The sequence below is a fragment of the Nipponia nippon genome, unplaced genomic scaffold (genome assembly GCF_047370975.1).
Source record: "Nipponia nippon isolate SJK-2023a ecotype South Korea unplaced genomic scaffold, ASM4737097v1 scaffold_2, whole genome shotgun sequence".
In the NCBI taxonomy this organism is placed as follows: domain Eukaryota; kingdom Metazoa; phylum Chordata; class Aves; order Pelecaniformes; family Threskiornithidae; genus Nipponia; species Nipponia nippon.
In genome coordinates, this window is record NW_028262336.1 from 119,953,743 (window position 1) to 119,976,593 (window position 22,851).

Below are 22,851 nucleotides of genomic sequence, written 5' to 3' on the forward strand. Positions count from 1 at the left end.
AACTATAGTTCTACATGATATTATGGCACACTTTTTATGAATGAAACTTTAAATATCCCCTGTTTGGGGAGAAATCAATACTAAACTGAAAATAATTTGGGTGAGGGCAAAATGTGTCCGTTTTTTTACACTGTTATATCATATGAACAAAGGGGTAAAACAGTCAAAAAGGGCCATATTTTTGTATCTGTGAGAATGATGACTGTTTAAAAATAAATATTTTCTGAAACACGTGATGTCACTCACAAAAAATAGGCTCCCAGAAACTGTTTAGTGTCTAGTTACTGAAAAATTTAACTTCTAGTTTACTACAATTAAGGTCAAAATTATTCCTAGCTATACCCATCTTCAGGCTGTGTGTGAATACCACTTGGTTTTGACTATGTCACACACCTTATTTTTATTTATTTTACGCAAGCCAGAAATCTTTAAATCTGCCATGCTCTCAATCTACATTTACAATAAATGTAAGTAACTGTTCTGCGTATTGTATAGATTAAAAAAAAAATTACTGTGCAACTTTTACACTCCTGGTTTTCCATGATCTCTTTTAGATGTGTGTTTTCAGATTTGATAACTTTGTATTGGAAATCCAACAACTAGGAAAAGATTCAGTTCTTAGTCAAACACAAGAATATTACTGTTAAACTGAAATAACACTGAGTATAGATATATGTAAGTTTAATTTTACAAAATATACATAAAGAATTATTAAACTAACTATATATTTTTTTAAACACAGCAGAAAGAAGTCTTAAGCCATCTATAAAAGATACACAAACGCAATGCCTCTGATTTTATTTACCTTTTTGAAAGACATAATCACGTAGAAAAATAAGGGAGTTCACATGCAGTTACAAGACACAAAGAAGGACAGATTTTGCAGGCCACTGAAACTGGATGAAATCCTAGTCATGAAGCCTAGGAACGACATCCACTCTTTTAGTGATACGATAGGGAATATGGCCTGGTAAAGAGTGCCACACAGTAGGAGATGTCTCTCATTTTCCCAAACACTAACTTTCCTATTGTCAAAAGTAAAGTATTACATTCATCACAATTTTCAATATGCAGCGACCCTGTCAGAAAACGCAGAGATACCCAGAAACCTCTAAATATGAAGGTTCTTTTGGTTTACAAAACTAAGTGATGAAGATAACATATTTGTTTTTAAAACTGAAATTTGCCATTAAAACACTGGTATCTTACAGTTTTCAGCTTTGAAATTACAAGAATTTTCTAAGCAGATTTGTAACATTCTTCAAAAAGCCTTAAAAAAACCTGAAAAATTAGGAAACATTCTAGATAATCTAATAAACGGTTCGAATGATGAAGTGCACATAATAACAACAAACTGGAAGTTTTCAAGATCTTTTGCATGTTAAAATGGTAACTACATTTGATGGTCAGAATGAATTGCAATTTAGATGTACAGTTGGCATTTACTGGTGCTTTCTTGTTCCAGCATCAATTTGGCTGCTTTAGTAATACTTCACTGATATTACAGCACTGCTGATGAAAACTACAGCAAGAAATGTAATGTCTTTTTTCACAGATAATGTACGTCATTATCAATAGCGTGGAGTAAAATGATCTAGGCTTGTTTTGTCTGCTTGCATACCTGTTGTTTTGCTAACAATTTGTCTTTTATCTCTAACTCCATTTTTAACTGTCTTTCCAGAAGACTAGCTTTCTCCATGATAGTTGCTATAGTGATCTCCTTCTGATGAAGCTCTTCTGTCAGGTCAGAGATTTCTGTCTTCATTCTTTCCTGCTCAGAGCAATGGGACTGCTCCTCTCGATAAACATGGTTTCTTATCTGTAGCAAATATGTTTCAAAAAGAAAAAATGTTGTGCAGTAAATACGATTGCATCACTTGCTACCTATCAGTGACTTTTTTTGCTGTTGCTTCCAAGACACCAACTCTTCTAACCGAATCAGAGATTTTTGAGATTGTGTAATAAAATGTCTTCATGAGTCAGTGCACATAGCTTTATTTATTTTTACATCTTTTTTCAACGCTTCTCTTGTGCTTTCATTTGCCTATTTAGAAATATTTTAGAAATATTGCCTATTTAGAAATATTTTAGAAATATTGCCTATTTAGTATTAGAAATGAACAAAATATAAGGCATTTAAATTAACATTTAAAAAGAATGTAATAAAACTAATGTTAATTTTAAGAATTGGAATTTATGGCAAAGATTATCCAAGGAAATATCCATTCAATAAACCTAAGTATGATTTATTTATATTGCTCCTAAGTTAATTTAGGTTTAAAAAAAGTTTAATGAAGCCTAAATTAACTTAGGAGCAATATAAATAAATCAATCTAGAGACTTTTTAATGAGAAACTATGTTAGAAATAGAGAGTGTATATGGTAAATCACTTTATGAGAATTTTTCCTGCCATTATATGTAAAATTTACGGTCAAACTTTCTGCACTATCTCCTGTACAGAGTTCTCCAAAGAATCAACACAAAGATTGTTTTCATTGTTTTTCATTGTTTTTATTGTTTTTCTTTCTACTATAACCAACAATTCAGTACTGATAGATTTTTTTATTATGTAAGAAACAAAACTACAAAACCCAGCATAACAACCTTTGAACCCGTTTTAATAATTCCTTGCAGTACTGTACACAATCAGTAACAGATGGCATTTCATTTTTATTTATGCAAACTACACAGAAATACTAGAATTATAAACAAATAGATGCAGATACAAAAAACCTAAGAGCTAGATCATGACTATCATGCCAAAATTGCTGCATCCAAGTCAGCTGCATCCAATTAGAGATATTCCTGCTTACATTGCTTCTCAGCAAAACCACAACATGCCTGTAAGAGGAGTTCTGAGCATCCTCTACTCCCAAAGTGTTTTGGCGTGCCAAGCCATATGCCATTCCGCAGTGCCACGCCACTACTGCCTGCACACAGCACTTCTGAAATGTGCAATGCAATGTGATGCGTAGTCCATAAAGAGCACTGCCCTAAACTGTGCAGCACGTGACTGATTAAGCTTAGCCTGGTGTGGCTACCTGCCGTAGTGACTTGTATCCGTTGATCTGTTAGCATATCTTACATCTGAGACCACCTACAAACTACTACTTACCTCCTATAGCCTATGAATTACTCATAGCCTTGGCGGGTTCATTACTTGCATGGTATTATCTGAATCACAGTGATGCTCAGGTATGGTCTCTTCCATTACTTCAATGAGGTAGCTAGCTCTGTGGTTAGTGCACAGAATCAGAATGTCAATTTTACAGCTATACAACTACCTCCAGAAACGCAACCGTATAGGAAAACTTTTTCATATATGAAAACTTCATGCTCTCCTAAAACCACAATTTATCCTCCTGCTCTCTTCTGCATATGCGCATGCCCAAAGCCAGTACTTTGCTCTCTTCTAAAACTCCCATATTGCAGTTAAGATCTGGAAATACTTAATAATATGAAATACCTTGTTTAGCTCTTCTTGTTGGCATGCTTGACTTTGTGCCAATAGTAATAACTCAGCGTTTTTATTTTCTAGTTGCTCAGTAAGTTGTACACAAGATGACTGATGCCTTTAAATAAGAAATAAACAAAACATGAAACAAGCAGAAAGTTCAATAACCTTTAACTTACAGTATCCTCTCCACAGTGTAAAACTGTGGAAGATCTTCTTGCTGATAAAAAAAACCAAACACCACAACTAGAGATTTGGCCTAAGCCAGGTTGGATCTTGGGAGATTTCTAGAGATTAAGGACCATGCAAGTGCATGCAGAAAGAATCCTGAAATCTCTCGTAGATTGGTATTTCATATAATCTCAAATAGCTACAGTAGATTAGATAAACCATAAAAAGATGAAAATTCCACTCAAAGGAGGTTAGTGACAATCTTAATCACACTACTTCCAAAGTGTTTTAATGATGAGAAAATGAAAGAGACTGTAAACATATAAATAGAAATATATGAAATGCATTGATTTGTAAAGATTTGGGCAGCATTAAAGCCTTTTAACAGAGCCTGCATCTATTGCTTGCAATTTTGTCATATATAATTGCCAATGAAAGTTTATTCTAAAATTGTTTCAAATCTGACATGTGAATCCAGAGTATCTTTTTGAACAGACTTAACTTAAATCAAATGTAAGAAAAATGTTATTAGCTCAGAAATACTTGTTAATTTAAATATTTTCTTTAACATACATACTTTATTTGAATTTCCTGCATATCTTTATACTCTCTGATTTTCAATAATTCTCTATGCAACTGTTGGCATTCCAGTTGTATCCTTCTCCAGAGAGTATCCCGTGACTGCAGCTCATTTCTTATTTCTGAAAAGCCTGCCTCTATATTCTAAAGAAACAAGCAAATAGATAAGTAGTTAAATAACATTAGACAGCTCAAAATGCTGTATTATAACACATCATTTTCGATACCTGTATAATTTGTATGAAAGCACAGACATGCTTTTTTTTTGAGTTTCATTTCTGAAAAAGGCATTGCTTTCACGTCAGTTCCTTTCTCCAGGAAGGTCATCTAAAGATCAGATGCAGAATATTCTTTAGCTCTTGCAATGTTCCAATGCATCTGTCTCTGAAACTATCATAGGAAACATCATTCAGAAGTTCTTTATTGTACTAAATGCATCTAAAATACACAGTTTGCTTGTTTCAGCAGGTTCTGCACCCTAGAACATGTTTCATATGCAAGAATTAGTGCCATAAGTAATTTCCATTTTCTATATTCCTAACACCATTTCCAAATTTATAAGCTTGAAAACTACCAGGCTATAGAAAGGCAGGATTAGGTGCATGTCTTCATTAAACGTTGCCTGGAAGCTTGGAGCAGATACATCTAGACTTAAGTACTCAGATCAGGTGTCTGCTCAGTCATCTCCAAAATTAGTTCTACCTGCATGGAGTTGATTGCTTATTTAAATGAACATCATAAAATTTTCAAACAATCACAAAAAGATTTTTCTTAGGGACTCCACAAATCTTATGTCTATTTTACCTTTAACTTCTGATTGATAATGGGATAGACAACCTGAAGATGCATGTTATATTGGGCAATAAAATATATAAAATATATTTAAATATTGATATAATATATATATTTATTTATATATATATTTATATATATAAATATAAAATATATAAAATCTGATTTCCCCCAAAAAATCTGAATTTCCCCAAAATATACTGAAAACATACTAAAGATAAGAACTTGGAAATATAACCCACAAATAACAAAAGTAGCAATAATAATCAGGTTCTTGCAATAATAATATCTGGAGAATATTTATTTCCTCTCACTCAAGATCCAAAAGCACGTTCCAGATTAAAAAAAAATAAAATTCCAATGATGTTGATCCTTTGCCTTTAAAACTATTACACTAAAAACACTAGTATTTTTTGTAATTTCTTCATTTTATTTTAATACAGTTTCCATGTTTAAAAGCAAAAATAAAGTCTTTAAACTTTCAAAAGACAACTAGAATCCAGAAATGACACCACAAGCAAGGAACTTCAAAGGTTTATTTGCCTTAAAGCTTCATATTAGAATGACCTTCCTTCCAAGAAGCCTGTGGTTTTCCTCTGGCTGAAAGGGCTGCCGAAGACAGATATGAAGCGCTTTTGCATTTTTTTATAGGGACTGCATATACAGATTCATTCATCTTATCCTTTGTTAAATAAGGCTGAGAGAGCTTTTTTAAACTCTGAAATGCAAGTCTGGGCATATTCAAGTGAAATAAAGCTTAATGAATTGTTAAAATTGTCTGCAAGACTTGCTTGTGATCATCTTCATGACTCCAACATTCAAGAAATAGCCACAATTCTTTTATAATACATGAATTTGGGGGAGGGTTACCCCTCTGGTTTCATTCGGAGGTGGATAAGGGGAATGAATGCTGCACAATTGCGTGGTGGTAGTCACATCATCTGTGGCAGACTGCAGTCATCGTACATATTTACATAAATTGTATTTTCTTCTGTGAATTATAATAATAGCAGGAACAACAGCAGCCACAGCAGCAGCACAATAATAATTGAAACAGAACTTGAGGTCAAGAGTTTCACACGTCACTTCAAAAAAATCATTTAGAGATGTACCACTTATTATTTTAGGAAATATCTATTGCAGCTAGTTAAAACACCAAAATGAAAATTAATTTTGAACCAGAAAACTTTGGGTTTTGTTTAGAACATATCTAATGAAACATAACTTTTTAAGAGTTTGTTTCAATTTGAAAAATTTACCAAATCCTCTCTTCTCTTCTGTGAAAAGTTTTGCTTCAACTAGCTTGCCATGTTTGATATCAAAATGAAGTCTCAAAAAATTCCTCTTCAGCTCCTGTTCTAATTCTACTCAAAGGTGTTCAACCATTTTAATACTATTATCTGCTGTGTTTCTATGTAAATTAGTGTCCAGCAACTGACTTAATGCAGACTTTCCAAGAACCAAGCCTCCCATGTGATGTTTTCAGGCTGCCTCTCCTGTATGGCTGCAATTAAGTTTGTCAGATCATTCATAAGGTAGAGAAATAGTCTGCAGTCTTCTAAAGTTCCTATTTGCTGTACAGCCAAAAAATTGGTCCTCATACATTTCACTTTATCACTGTTTCCTTACTGATTATTAGTATGAGAGAAATATTTAGTAGCAGACATGAAATGGTCATAGGCATACAAGTTATTTGAGGCACAATACTAGGCTTGCTGCCATCAGCCTTCTCCCCACCAAGATTCCCATCTACTGCTTCCTCCTTTACCCACATCAGGTCCAACTGTTCCCATCCTCCACCTAGCACTCCTTCACGCAAACCTGCTTACCTCTTCTGGCTGACAACAGGCCTTCCACTTCCTTCTTTCTCATACAGAAATTTCTAAAAAAATATTTTCTCTGAGCTACACGTTTTCACCATACATCATTGACTTTACAGCAGTGTTTCCCTTCTGCAGCTATTTGCAAATGCAGCTTTTCTAACTAACACAGCGGTATTCCACACCACCAGCACAGTTATTCTGCAACTTTCTGCCCTTTAGCTTATAATGGTATGTACCTCTAGCTCCACTTCCACTTAAAATGTCGTCAGTGCTTCCTACAGCTCCTGTACTCTATTCACATGATTCCAAAAATCCTCTTGCTTGAAGATTTTCTTAAAGGCTACAGCACAATGTCATTTGCTTTCTCCATCGTACAGCATCTATCCACCTGCTCCAACTGCCATAGAATAGAATAGAATAGAATAGAATAGAATAGAATAGAATAGAATGGAATGGAATGGAATGGAATGGAATGGAATGGAATGGAATGGAATAGAATAGAATAGAATAGAATAGAATAGAATAGAATAGAATAGAATAGAATAGAATAGAATAGTTCAGTTGGAAGGGACCTACAACAATCACCTAGTCCAACTGCCTGACCACTTCAGGCCTGACCAAAAGTTAAAACGTGGTATTAAGGGCATTGTCCAAATGCCTCTTAAACACTACCAGGCTTGGGGCATCGACCACCTCTCCAGGAAGCCTGTTCCAGTGTTTAATCACCCTCTCGGTAAAGAAATGCTTCCCAATGTCCAGTCTAAACCTCCCCTGGAGCAGCTTTGAACCGTTCCCATGCATCCTATCGCTGGACACCAGGGAGAAGAGGTTAGCACCTCCCTTTCCACTTTGATTTGTTCCACTCCATATTCTAGTCCCACTACTTTTGATGGCAGCCTTTTTAACAGGCCCTAAAACAGAGGTTTTTGCTTGCATAACGAGAACTTGCATACAGGCAAATGACTCAGTGAAATAACGTGCAAATGAAATGTATAAACAACACATGTGCTAAATTTGGCTGTTCTGACAACACCTGAAATTAACCTCCACCCCATATATGTTAATTCCTAACAAGTATATTGCATATGAAGTTATAACTCTGCAAGGTTGTCTATGAACAGAAATAGGTTATCTTGCTCCAGAAAGAGTCGAAGTCACTGTATGCCATTCAATATATTACTGAACCTTGAAATGCTTAAATAAATAAGCAAAAGCATTATTTATATATGTGACCAGAAAAAAATAGCAATGAGAATCTCATTCCTGATCTGTTTCAAACATAGCTAATAAAAAAGGCTGTAAAGTTCTTGTATTATCTCAATCTTGTCAGAACTTATATATCACGACCAAAAGAAGAGGCCCAAATGGCTGTCTTCATAGATCTGTGCTACACTGAAAAACGGTACACTAGGGATAAGATAAAAACTGATGGTTCTTCACATGGCTGGCAACTTAAAAATTCATTGACTGCAAAATCTGCTTTCAATAACAAAGTATACCATACACTTTTCTATGTACTTATTTACTAGCTATATGTCACAGTATACAACAAGGTATAAATCAGATAAAGAGATTTCATAGAAGTCATTTATATACAAGGAACCAAGTGAATGAGACTACGTTCCCGTAGATGCTATAGATACAGGAAAGTTATAAAACCCTAGATAGACAAGAATAAAATATTCTGCTACATATCAAACATATTTCTGTTTTCTCTTTAAGTGTTACTCAAAAAATTGTACTGTTCACAGCTCATTCTGTGTTCCTGAAAAGAATATACCTAATGTACAGATCTTTTATATAGGCATCTCAGTACAACTTTTTAAAGTATACTCCTAAGTAATTAATACACCAACATTAATTCCACAGTCATCATGACAAAGAAAAACTATTACTACCTGGCACTGGTTTTGGTACGTTTTTAGTTCCTCCCGGAGTTTCAGATTTTCCTCTTCTAGTTTATTCTTGTTTATTGCTATTTCATTCACAGTTGCCTTTAGCTTTTCAATAATCAAGTCATCCTTTTCACTTTTGGGCTGGCCATAGGTAATCACCTCTTCTTGGTTTTGTTTCTTATTGCTTATTGGGAATTGATAATTCTGGGTCTGCTTCTATAAAATAAGAAAATCTTTTAAATGACATTCAATAATTACATGTAAATTGTCAGGACCAAAGCATTACTACTAAAATCATAAAGCTATTTCCATTTTCACCAGTATTTGCTGAGAAAAGATGGCACAATTGCAACAGTTCGCATTACTTCTCTAAAGGATACTTCCTTTTTTTTAGTCTCGAGCTCTTTGCTCTCAGTAAGAAAAATGTTTCAGAAACTTTCAAGGGCACAGAATTTTTTCAAGGATTTCTCTCCTTTGCTGTGTATTTCCCTAGCACTTAACGTTAATTAGCCCCAAATGTGAAAAAGGTGATTATGATGACCTACTCAAAGCAGTTACCTATAAAAAATAATATAAAAGACATGTTCTTCTTTGATTCATTGAACTCAGTAGGAGTTGTGTGTGTGTGTGTGTGCGCCTCAGGATAGATATTAACCTTTGACTAGAGGGCTAGCATTACATAGTTCATGTATAAACAGCTACAGTAACTGTACTTCTTTGATACCATTATCCTTAAACCTGGGGAAGAATCATTTGCACATTCTGCAGAGTCCCACACTCCATTCAGTTTCTTGTACTAATTACAATCCTAAACCCAAAACTTCAGAAAATTGGTATTGCCGGTATTTGTGAATTCGCAGGCATCGTGAAGAAGCATAATTACTATGGTAACTGTTTTTGCTGTTTAAAAAATTATCCACGTGGATCCTTCTACTGGGAGATTAACAAGCAGAAGTAATCTTCCAGAAGACTGAGAATTAGCTGAAAAATGATGACAAAATATAACCTGGAAACCATATATCATGTGCAGAGATCAAGTTGAGCAACAAAATGTATATTAAAAATAAATAGGGTTACAAATACTGTATTTCATTGATAAGGACTGCAAAAAGGTGTGCTTTAGATAGCTTTTGATGTCATTGACTATGTTCCCATAATTTGTGTTGGCTGAACACCTAAGTAGAACTGACCACTGGCTGCATATCAAATAAAAAGCCAAAGAAATTTGCAGGTAAGCTTAATTTCCATAGATAATAAATCAAGGTCCCCCTGACATCTAAGTTATGGAGTCTGACACACCGAAATGTCAAAGCATCCTGTGAAAAATATAGTGCAAGACTCCAGCTGGAAATCAAAGACTCACAGAAGAGGAATTGGAGACAAAGACACTGGACCAATTTTGAAACAGTTAAGGGGTAACAGTCCATCAGACTTCTATTTAATAAACTAGTTGGTGTTACAATTGTGAAGAAAATTGTCTTCAAAGAAACTTCACCGATGGCAGTGATTTAAGCCACAACAGAAAAATGTGGATGATCATTCTATTTTGACTTGTCTAACTATATAATCAACATGCATCAGTCAGTAGTTTTTCTAGTCAAAGCCTTGCTTTTTTAACACATTTGTATGGAAGTTCAATAGTTGCAATATAATGCTTTCAGCATCTATAAACAAAACTTAACTGTCATCCTTGGAAACTCTGGATATGGGTAAAGAGTCTCATAGGAATTGTTAAGAAACTTTTTCACTAGATTAAGATCCAATGAGCTCAGTAACAGTGGAAAAGGGGATTACCAGTCAACAACATAATTGGCTTCCCCTTACTTAATTTTTGAGCTGTCTTGTGGCCCAGTTAACTTGTAAGTTATTTTCTAATTTTTTTTTAGAGTAGGATAGGTCATCAAGACATCATTAAATCAATATTATGTTCTGGATTGGAAGGAATTAAAAAAATAAAAATATGCTAGATCAATAGGCTATATAAAAAAGTAATAAGCAAATTGGCAAGTGAAAAAGAATCACAAAGTCAACCAAGGACTGAATGGTAACTTGAAAGCTGAAAAATATGACAAAAAATGGATAAGTGATCCAACAAACAACTCTAAATGTGATTTTGGAATAGGATATAGCAATTCATTTTTCTGCATAAATCATATTAATGTATATTTATGATCTTCAAAACATGAGGGCTATCTTAGATTTGAGGGAAATTTATATTTGAGTCAACATAGTAATGACATGTATTACTTGGTGAGATACTTTTCAATAACTTGTCACCACAATTAATTGCATATTAGTAAACAGCATAAAAAATAAAAGTATCTCCACAGTATACTTAAAAAAGTAAAAAGGAACATGCCCTGCTTTTTGCAGTTTTTTAATCAGAAATATTGTAATTTTCATCATGATACTTATTCATTTTCTCATTGTCCTCAGAAAAATAAAATTAAAATAACTGTATGTATCATTAGATCTTTCAGTATGGGTCTGCCTTACCTAAAGCAATGTATTCACTATGAATATATCCATGTATTGTCAGATTCATTAAAGCTTAGTGGTGTTCAGAGCTTTTAAACTAAGTTAAAATAACTCTAGCTGAGCTAACAGCTCATTTTCTTCCTAAAGCAGGAAGGTAGGAATTTTACCTGAAATAAATTACAGTTCTTGGACAATAATTTTTGTTGAGCATCTACATAAACAAGATAATTTTGGCAGATTTTCCCCTTCTTATCCCATTCTCTTGATTTTGCCTTAAATTCCTGAAAGACAGCAAAAGAAGGCTCATAAACACAGGGAAAAGAACTTTTTTTCCTTAATTTAAATAACTTTGTAATTTGTATAGTTCTAAGAAAAATCTGTTTTTTTATTAATACATAATCTTTTCATAATTTTGGAAAGAGGAAAAAAAAAAATTATATAAACCAGCCATCCAGCTATCCCCATCAGAAAAAATCCAGTCTTAAGGGCTGTTAATGTGAAAAAACTGGGCAGTAAACATCATCATTGATTAAAAATGATAAAATATTTTAAATCACTTCCATTGCTGTAGTTCTTAAAGTTATGGCTATAATACATGCATTTTATTGGAGGGTAGTTCCTGTGACTTAACAGTTATATCAGTGTCAAGTAGAGTAATCAGCAGGGAATCAAACCCTTAATATTCAGACAAATGTTTTGAGTGCTTGCTTTTTCCCTTTTTTTGAATCAATGGGACAGCAGCTACTGTGAATAAATTTTACGGCTTGCTCTCTTTACAATAGCTGCTTCTGGTTCTGAGTTCACCTAGTTTAAACAAAAACTTGTTTAACAAATTCTATTATATCAGATTTATCTAATACTATTTTTATATTTGCACTTATATTCCTATTTATAGTGTATTTGAATTTGCTCTTAAGTTATACCAGCTCTTACATGTTCAAAACTAGACTTTAAAGGCAGTACCCTACAAAATAAGTAGAACTCCAGCTACTAGAGCTGTTGCTCTTTTAGTTTGAAGAATTAGCAAAATAACAGTATACTGTTTTATACAATGAAAAATACAATACTTATAAGCTGTTATGAGAATTTCCTTTTTCACAATGGAAATGTTGGTTCCAAGAAGATAGATAATTTTTTATAATTATCCTAAACTGGTATATTCCCCAAATATTAAAAAATAAGATTTTATTTGCTACTGAAACAAAATCAAATGCTTTCCAACATAGATTAATACAAATCTTCTCTTACAGCTTTCTTAATATCTGCTTTGGCGTTTCAAACCAATAAACATCTTCCCATATTACAAAATGTGACGCAAACGGAGTTTCAGACTACTTAATGAGGACTGCAGGTTCAAGGCCTTACTAAAGCACTGCTGAGCTTAGTAGATTTTCAACACAGTAATTATTTCCTGAATACTAGAATTTGCTGAATATGTTCCAAGCACTCATTTTTCATACTGCATAATTAATCAAATTATAGCATTGTGTTACATTATTTTCACATTTTAATCTTGAATAAGGTCACTCTCAAATTAGCTGGATCAGACAGTTTCACAGTAGTGATATATTTAGTCAATGATAGATGTATAAACCATTTATTATTCTAGTAGTAGCAGATGTTGGCAGCTATGCTGCAGTCCAAAGTGCAGTAGCTTTACTGATGGTAGAGGACTCTTCCATGCGGAAGAAACAGCAACATTATGTAGAGCTAAGATGTGTCTAGGATGTGTCCTGCTATGTAGGAACAATCACATGAAGGTCACAGAAGTTAGTCCTCTGTCTTACAGAATAACATAGAAGATAGGCAAATTCAAAATAAAGATCCTAAAACTCTTCTTAATTGCAGCTTAAGTATGAAAGTACTTAAAATCTATTAGACCTTAAATTTTTGATTGAAAAGTTCTCAAAGTGTGTAAATAATCTATATCATACATCTACATCAACCTACATCATAAGCCTATAAGTCTTCACAATGCTTAGCAACTAGGCAACTAGCTCACACTTTCAACTGGTGTTCCTCTGCTTACTTTCCCTACAGGAAGCAGTTTAGTAAACGCTTGAAGCACACACTACTTTATTATACTCTTTACAAAGGATGGCCAGAGAAAATGCACATTTTTTTTGTGATCCTCTTATGTTTCATCAGACTAGTGGTTAGACTGTTTTCCCCATATGTGGAAGACTCACTTTAATAATCTTCTCTCCACACAGAACCTGAAACCTTCCTGTGTTAATTTTCTACCTAACAAACAAATGCTATTTTTCAACAGGCTCTGGAATTCTTCCTTATGAAGTTGTTTCACTTTGCACAGGATACCAGCAAATTTATTGGATAAGTGAAAAAGAAGCAGCATAAATTAGTATAGCTAGAGATGACATCGCTCAGTTATAAGAAATGAGACTGGATTCTGCACCAGTGAATGTAGCCATAAGAGCATTTGGGGAGAAGCCACCACTTGGAGGCACACTCTCTATATGCCAGTTCTCTGGGCTGGCTAACTCTCCTGTTGACCCAATAAATATCTGATTATTCCACAGGCCATAAAGTAACTTCTAACTCTGAGAAGTTGAGGCCGGGAATTATGATCAGAAATCAGTATCTTCTTGTATCCAAGAATAAGTTGGCCAAAATCCATTCTGTGTCCAGAGGGACAGGGAATATGACTGAATCCTGGCCTCAGCATCTCATAGTACCTAGCCCCCACACAGTGTGCTGGACTCTGTGGAAAGTATTTTTAAGGGCCTCATCCTTCCTCATGTGTTACCTAAGGAAACTAGGTACTGAGGTCAAGGTTGTGGATTGCCTCAGGTACATGGGTGCTGACAAGATATGTGTATAACAAACAGTTTTCCAATCCTAAATCCTTTTTCTATCTAGCCCTACACCGTCAAAGTTGTCTATAAAACCTGAATTAATGGTACGTATTATGTGACAGTATCCTGCATACGTAAAAAGTCTCATGCCTCAACAGATTATATTATCCAGCACACATGTATTAATTAGGAAAAAAGTAAAATTTATTTATAGCTACACTTATGAAGAAAATTATCTATATTAACTCATAAAACTACTAAAAACACTAATAAAACTTGGATAAAAGAACAAAACCTGAATACTAATATATGCACCTTTTCTTGCTAGACTAAGAAAATAATATAATTTTTGTAGAATTATCAGGAAATTAAAGTTTACAACTGTAAACCACAAATTAGTTCTGAAGGCATATTAAAATTAGAATATAATAACAAAGTATTCTTACCTCCAGTTTCTTGTATAAATTGCTCAGTTCAGATGGTGCCTCTAGGCTTTCCTCACATTTTTCTCTGCTTTCAACTTTTTTTTGTTTTAACTGATGTGACTGTAGCTTTTCATAACTATGTGTCAACTCTGAAAACTAAAAATGAAAGCAGAGTTGAACATGCAGAATCTATCAAAGATGACCAAGTGGCCAAAGTTTTCTTTATGCTGGAATAGCCAACTGCAGCTTCACCATTCTAAATATTTAATCAATGTAACAAAGAATTAAGAAAGTTAATTTCTTAGACATGAACAAGACTAAGCTCTCATATAAATGTTAGCTAACTGATCAAATGGGTTAATTTGACAGCTACTTAATTCTGCTGAAGTTCTTTATGGCACTGTTACCCATAGTGTCATTTCCTCTACAATGTTTATATGAAATGTTCTACACTTGTTTACTGCCATCTTGTGTTGACATTTTTAAAGGGTGCTTCACTAGCCAGAATGAGGGATTATCATTAATGTATTTTAAACTTGCATGTTTCTTTTTTACCATGAAAATTGTTGAAATGTTAGGTATGTGATGATTGCATTCTCCTGGAACCACTGAGTACCAAAGACTGTCTATGAGAATTAGACACTTAATACTGTTGTGCCTATTGATCTTACCATGAAAGCGTGGCTTAGGAGTCAGAGGCAAAGGAATCAGAGGCAGAGAGGGGAAGGTGCCAGTAGAAGTTCCAGCCTCTGCAGAAGGTACCAGCCTCTTCAGAAAAATGGCCAGTCTGATCAACAGTTAGCTACACTGCACAAGCAAAGGGGCTAGTGGCCGTTAACGGATTTGATACACCAAACTGACATTGTCTGGTAGAGATACGTACATCTGGTTTTGAAAAAAAAAGGAAAACCAAGGATATTGACAAAAGAAACACTAAAAATATGGTCTTGAGGGAAGAAGAGTGAAAGAACTTTGCGAAGAATGTTGACTAGAAAAGAAACAACTATGAATACTAATCATGTCTCTTCCCTTAAATTCAGGTGTATATGATGGCTTACATTCTCTGTAATAATTACAGCTTCTCTTAAAAAATTCTGACTCTAACATAACGTTCTTTGCCTAACAAAACAAAATCCATAAAATCTCATATTTTTGTTAACTGCTCAAGTGAACTACTGTCTGGAAAAGAAATTACTCCAAGGAGGTAACTGGAAATGGAATGGAATTCTACTGGATCTACCTGGAATGAGCAATTGAGGTCTGTGCAGATAACAAAGGTGGCCAGAAAAGTCCAGAGAAGATACAGAACAGAAACTGGAGTTCAAAAATCATCTGGAAACTTCCTAGAGACATTTGACATGATTTTGGGAACTCATAAAATGGAACAGCAAAAAGAATTGAAAAGATGACCAGAAGATAGATTGTCCTAGACTAGAAAGTTTCATGAAATGGGGAAGTCCAGGGATAGATTTGACCAACTTCGAATTTCTGAATAGAAATCCTGTAACATGGCCTTACAGAGCTGAGATATCACCTTCAAAACAAAATCAAAAGTCTGGCAGAGAAGCTGCCTATTTTTGAAATTGACCTTGCCAGAGAACGCAGTTAAGATAAAATATTTAAAATGGGTCAGATTATCCAGGCGCAAACAACATGGAACTCATTGTCTTTGGAAGAAAGGTATGGTTTTTCAAATAACAGGATTTTTGCTCTTTAATATACTATGGCACATGTGGACTGCCTGGGAAGGGCAAACCCAGATGAAGACAGGTATTAGACTGTTCATGCTAAAAAGGCTAGCGAATACAGGATGCAACACTTCGGCAAATCAGTCTAAAAAGGAACAGAATGGCCAAAATGAGACAACTTAGTTTGAATATTAGATTTATTTAATGAAAGTAGAGTATTTCAGACAGATTATAGTCTGGATGTTATCACAACCAGAAACTAGAATAAAAGCCAAGAATCCTTCCATTTAATGCTATAATTTGCTTTAGAAATAAGGTCCAAGTTGTTCTATTTGCATGTTGTACAAGTAAATAAACTAAAAAGATGAGGCATTTTAGTGAGTTCTGGGGTAGGACTCATCTAAGTTTAGATTTCTGAAAGTTAGACATCCAAGCCTGAGCTACTCTGCGTTAGAAAAGGCCGCCTCCAAATGCTTAGTCATTTCAGCTATCTTAAATTCTTGTCATACACTGGCATGAATTATATTCTAAGGGTGTCCATTTCCCTCCATTGATTCTAAAGGGAGCCTGAGGTAGCTCAGACGTAGCCATATAGCTTTTTAATGTCTAACTGAGTAAATAAGTTGCTAAAGTGCTTAGAGCAAGAATGGATTCTTGTTCTTTTGCTGAGGGATTTCTGTCATTTTCAAAATGAGAATAACTACTAAACATTAATAAAGAAAAAAATGAAGGAAGAAAAAACTGAAGGTGAACCCCTAAAGTTTTTGCTATTTAATTATGACAAAATGTTGTACATTTGAATGAGTGCAGCAGTGTGGCCTAAGAGTTTCAGGTTACATATCAGGAGTTATTTCCCTAATACAAGAAAAATACAGGTTTTACTGCATTCGACAGGCACACAATCAATTCAGTGGGAATGTTGCTCATTAAACAGCTGCTTTTATCAGTAGCAAGGGTAAAAAGCACTGAGGGCCACAGAAGCAGTATATCAGAGAGAAATTTCTTTGGAATAGCCTAGCATTCTTAGAGCTAGTAAAAGTGATCCTTTCTATTTCTACCAAGATTAAGAAGGAACAAAAATTGGGAGAGATTTTACGAATACCTCTGCAGAGAAAGATACAATGCTACTAGTAAATAGTAACACTCACACCATTTGTGCTAAACTAAATTGTAGCTCTTAAGATTATACAGTGTAGAAGGAGGTATAACTTTCAAGTGAGGATAAGAACCGAAAGAAGGGAGACAAAAGAGATAAGGCAAAGATTAATATTGTGAGGGAAGCTCTACATTTTAGATATGAGTTTGTGCAGCTGAGAATCGGGGACATTAAAGTCATTCTATTGTAGACACTGCAGTACTGTAATTTAAGGAAGAAACTCAATAAGGAGACGTAGTAAGAGCTAGAGGAGCAGAGTGGGATAGTCCTGCTGTCTACCATAGGTGCTTGGAATTGTTCTGACAGGCAAACTTTCTGTTTATCACCTAGAGAATCCAGGCAGGCCTCCTAACTTAGCCACTCAACACTTGGGTCAGTGCACACTGGATGGATATTTCATGAAGAAATAAGGTTTGGTGAAAGGGGAGGAATGGGAACCGGAAAATAAAATGCAAATGGAATCAGTGCTGGAACCTTTGGTAAAATAAATAAGATGACTGAGAGAGAATGAAATGTTTGGAGGCATAGATTGGGAAAGGGATGTATATTCTTAAGAGCTAGAAATCCAAACTTCTTGCATAAAGATAAAAGGAGAAGCAATCGGGAAACTGAAATAAAGGTTAGGTTGTCTGAGGGGTAACTAAAAAGGAGAATCTTGGCAAGAAGTACAACCAGGTTTAGAGAGAGACGCTTGTAGGTTAGGAGGTGTCAGATTCTTTAAAAAAACACAAAGGGAAAACAGACTGTATTTGCCCATGTGTACTGGGTTTGCATGGCAAGGTTTTGGTAGTGGTGGGGCTACAGGGGTGGCTTCTGTGAGGAGCTGCTAGAACATCCATACCATCCATATGGTATGGATGAACATCCATACCATCCATACCATTAGGCATGTATAAGCTCTTTATCCTGCAATCATAAAATAATGAAACTGACATTTTTCTTACTTGAGATTTCAGTGCTTGAAGCTGAGTTTCATAATTCTGAGCCATTTCATATTTAGTTTTCTGTAAGTCTTCCAGTTTCTGTCGAAGTAGTCCCACCTACAGTTAGAATAAGCATTCAAATTTACCATTTCTGAAGGGTTCCAAAATACGTAATTTTTGGAATAGTAATTTGAAACTTTGAAAGAAGACTGTTGCTTAAAAGATAGATATTAAAAATGTATATTAATTCAGTAACTTAACAATAAAACTGGATACCACAAACCCAGATTGTATCAACATCAAATTAGGGATTTTATAGTAAAAAATCTCATTGTATGCTTATGTTATGATTTAATGATAATACTGTATGATTCTGTCATGAAAGACCATTTAATGAAAGCACTTCTGACACAACTATACGAATGAACTGCTGTGCCCTTTTGTGAAAATTTTGCTTGAATAGTTTATATAATCACATAAACGACTTTCAACTACTTATGGAAAATTATTGGGAGACACTGTAGACTCATTTCAGCTCCCTAAGTACAGTGCCATTTGAGATATCTTGAATTATTTCAAGTTTAACAGAGATCGGAGAAATATGACAAAGAGCATACATGACACCTATGTTTTTCTGGAGGGGCAGCTGGAAGCTAGGTGGAATATGATAAAATGTTTCAGATTATGTCTCTGTACAGGCAAATAAATTGGTGCTTTAAGGACTGGCTAGCTGAATTATTCTCTTGGCTCCTCTGACTGCAGTGACTAAGGGCAAGTTCCTAATTGCTCATTAGGGAGAGTTATTTCATTTTCAAAACTCCCACTGGCAGTTTAGACACCTAGCTCACACAAGGATGCCTGTGTGCACACGCCTAACTTCAGATGTCTTGAACTAGAACTGAATGCTGTGCTAGGATTTACTGATGCTTCTGAATGAATATTCAGCAGACAAGACTGTGAAGTACGGACAACATCAGGTACACCAGGGCTTTCAGTTTGATAAGCACGTCTAAGTGGTAATACAATTCAAATCTTCACTATTAGTAATAAAATTATCATACAAAAACAGTATATCATGTAAAATGATAAAAATCAGGCATAAACAGGAATTACAAAGACATAATTTTGTGAAACTTTTTGAACTGTACATTTCCATTTAAAATTTCTGATGAAACTAGAAGTGTTGGCATTTAGAAAAAACATCAAATTATCTTTTTACAGCTAAACTGAGAATATTTAATTTAGACTTTGGGGAAATAGAAGAAATATGAGACTTTCAATGACATTTTTACAATCACTTTTCAGAACAGAAGCACACTTTAAAACAAAACACTAAGGATAATTAGTGACCTTTAAAGGGTGTTTGGTATTTTTACATGATAGAACAAACAGGCCTCTTTATAGAGCATTTAGAGCATACTATTAACTAACTCCCAGAATAAATACTTTCTTTATAGAATGTGATATTTTTAAATACCTCTTGACCTTTTTGATCCAGTTTGCTTTGGGCACTTGCTAATTCTTTATCCTGGATATCCATCTTTGCTTCTAAAGCTTTCATCTTCCTTTCCCATTCCACTTTCTTGCTGTTTACCATGATGTCAATTTGATGCACTAATTCCTGAAGTTCAGCTTCACATGGAGAAGGTCTAGTAATATAAAAAAAAGAGATTTATTTTTTTAAATAAAGAATAAGGGAGAAAACAAATTTTTATTCATTTCTGATAGAAATAACCACTTTTCAACATCGGAAAGAAAGAAATGGGAATGCTAAATGATGCCTTCAAATGTAGGTGGAATCTCACTCCATCTATAGGTTTGCCTGAAGTCAAAATCAGAGTATTTAGCATATTCTGGACTTTTTGCCCAGCTTAAATGCTGTTTGATACCCTTTCACTCTTTCAGGGATGAACTGTCAAATGAGCATAAGTTGAGTTGAAAGTATCCAGGCCCCAGCCTGGACAAGAGTAGGAGAAGCTGAATATTAAGTTGTTTATGGGCACAGGACTTCCCACTAAGGGCACATAATGATGGAAGCAGAGTTTGTTGGAGGAAGTTCTTGAACAGCTGGCTTGAAAGCTAGCCACAATTCTTAATTGCTAGTTCAACTTACAGTCTGTTTTCCCATTCTCTTTGTGGAAAATGGACTTAAATAACAAGGTGACTTGTATAATAATAGTAAGTTTTAATTCTACTAGGAAGTACAGAAATGAGTGCATTTTGAAAAAGGACTTGCCTTTGGGGGACCACGTACTGGATTTTATAGAGATTTGTACAATATCTGCAACATAAACATTAGATTTTTTCCCAAACTTCTGAGGTTAAATTTGGAATACATCCCTTACACGATGACTTCGTTGTCAGTAATAGACAATGTTTTACACTGTTGCTTTAGGAATATGTGTCCTAAGTAACAACATAATGATATATGGTTAATTTATGGCATACTAGAAGGGTCATCAGAAACTGAAAGCAGTCAAAGTTGCCCTCTTATAGAGCCCCGTATGTAGGAGCAGTATATTAATTTAAAAAAATGAAACTTTGTCCGGACAGCGTCAAACAATGTTTAAATCAGCTGGTGTACAACATTTAGCAGATATATACAAAGCATCTGAACTTTAGTATGCAGATTTCTTTAATCCATATCCATTCCAATTTTGTATTTGATGACGAATATAAGAAAAATTTGAAATAAGAAAGATACAGATTATAGAAAATTTGGCTGTGGATACTTTTTAATGTAAGAAATTGAATAATTCTTTCTACACTCTAAAACTTTTTATTTGTAGAAATGACTATGTCACATCAAAATTATACAGTCCTTCTAGAATATATTTTTCCTGAAGTATTTTGGAGAGTTTATTGCCCAGTTAACCTCTATTGTTTTATGAACTGATAGCTGCTCTCAATCTGTAAATTTACAGCTGGCATTTCAGATTTGCAATGATTTAGTTAAAAGTCAGAATCTTTCTAGAACTCACGAATCTTTTCAACTTTCAGTGAAACATTCCAGTTAGAAAAAAAAATTTATATCATAATTAAATAAAACTGTTTATTGAAATGTTCCTGAATATTTTATTTTCCTGACTGACTGCCTCTTACCCACTTAAACCTAGGATTCTAAGGTTTGGGAAAAAGATAAAGCAGACAATGTACACTCCTGCCTAATTCCTCCCCATAAAATAAAGAAGGGGAATTTTATTCCATTAACACTCAGACCTGCTTTTGGACTGTTGCAAAGAAGAGTTAACTATTGAACAAATTGCTTAACAATGTATATGAGCCCATACATTTTCTATAAAGCTTAATTTTCCAGTCATATGGAAGAAAAAAATCAGACTGTTTTCTATCACTATGATTAATTACACATCACCAAAAAAACCCCGTCATTTGTCAATTGTTAAAGACTTCAATTTGATCTCAGTTTACTTAAATTGAGATACGAGATCAGAACTAGTTGATAGATAAAAGCCTTTAGCGGACTTACTCACCACTGCAATGCTTGCTTCATATCATTTATTGAAATAAAATTATTTTCATCAACTTCATTTCTTTTTGAAAATGCCACGATTTCTAACCATTTTTAGTCTGTTCAGAGTTCACAGAATTTTGGATGTAGATAACTTTTATACTAAGAACCAAAAGGGGCATGTATCTCACTGGAGTGAAGGAAAACCTTTCACTTACTGTTTTTAGGCAGTGGAATAATGTGTTGAATTTTTAAACTTTTGAGGAGTAGCATCTCTTTCATTTCACCTTCTGTAAATATTTACTTTCCACACAATTTTTTTAGTGGCATCTGTTATTTGCATATCCTGTTCTCATAGGAGTTAACTGCTGATAAACTTTTCCAGTTCGTTTTTGGAGCTTTTTTAATATCGTTTCCTGTTCTAGTTTTAATTGCCTTACATTTTTTTTCTAAGTAAGAGATTCTGTTTATAAATTACCCTAATATACCACTTTATTACTTTCTTTAGAAGACATACTTTTATCTTTATCACATATTGGAATGTATTGAAATGTGCCATCTTTAGTCGTTGCGACCTTATCTTGGCCATGAAAAAAAATTTCTCATTTAAAGTCTTCAAATTATTCTTTTCAATGGTATGATCTGATCATTGTGAAAATTTCTGCATTTTTCCCTCTGCAACAATTCAGAGATTAGTGTATTCAATTACTGCCATATCTAAATGAAGGTACAAATAAAACCAATGTTGTTTCTCACTGTCAACTCTCTCTCCCTTATCTCAACCAGTCATACTGATAGTACACTGTTAGTGGTACACCTGCTTTCTCTCACTTTTTTCATCTGTCATAGTGACTATTCATTGTACAACTGAAGTTTAATCTGCATTTAATTTCCATTTCCTCATACTGTTGCATAATTTTCAAGTCTCTTCTTTCTTTTTTTGGTTTTGATTAGAAGCCTATATTGAATTTCCTGTTGATAAAACCAGCAATTGTATTCTTTCATAAATTTGTTAACTACCCCTCCTGATATCTAAACTGATGTAAAAAATGTATTGTAACCTATTACTTTTCATTAGAATAAAATTAACCTTCTGATAAACAAGTTTCTTCACTTCAATTGAATACAATTCAATTGAATACAATTCAGTTGAATACAATTCAACAATCTAAGAATGCTGT

General features: G+C 34.2%; 1 protein-coding gene across 1 annotated transcript in view; it reads right to left on the reverse strand.

Moving 5' to 3' along the window:
* Nucleotides 1-22,851, reverse strand: part of DEUP1 (deuterosome assembly protein 1) — a 48,916-nt gene that overhangs the window by 17,389 nt on the left and 8,676 nt on the right. The window contains exons 3-11 of the mRNA XM_087757701.1: nt 19,679-19,850; nt 18,223-18,318; nt 14,456-14,590; nt 11,361-11,474; nt 8,719-8,931; nt 4,204-4,349; nt 3,468-3,573; nt 1,622-1,819; nt 513-599 (exon numbers count right to left, since the gene is read on the reverse strand). Of these exons, the coding sequence (XP_087613827.1) occupies nt 513-599; nt 1,622-1,819; nt 3,468-3,573; nt 4,204-4,349; nt 8,719-8,931; nt 11,361-11,474; nt 14,456-14,590; nt 18,223-18,318; nt 19,679-19,850 (1,267 nt within the window). The remainder of the gene's footprint in view (nt 1-512; nt 600-1,621; nt 1,820-3,467; nt 3,574-4,203; nt 4,350-8,718; nt 8,932-11,360; nt 11,475-14,455; nt 14,591-18,222; nt 18,319-19,678; nt 19,851-22,851) is intronic.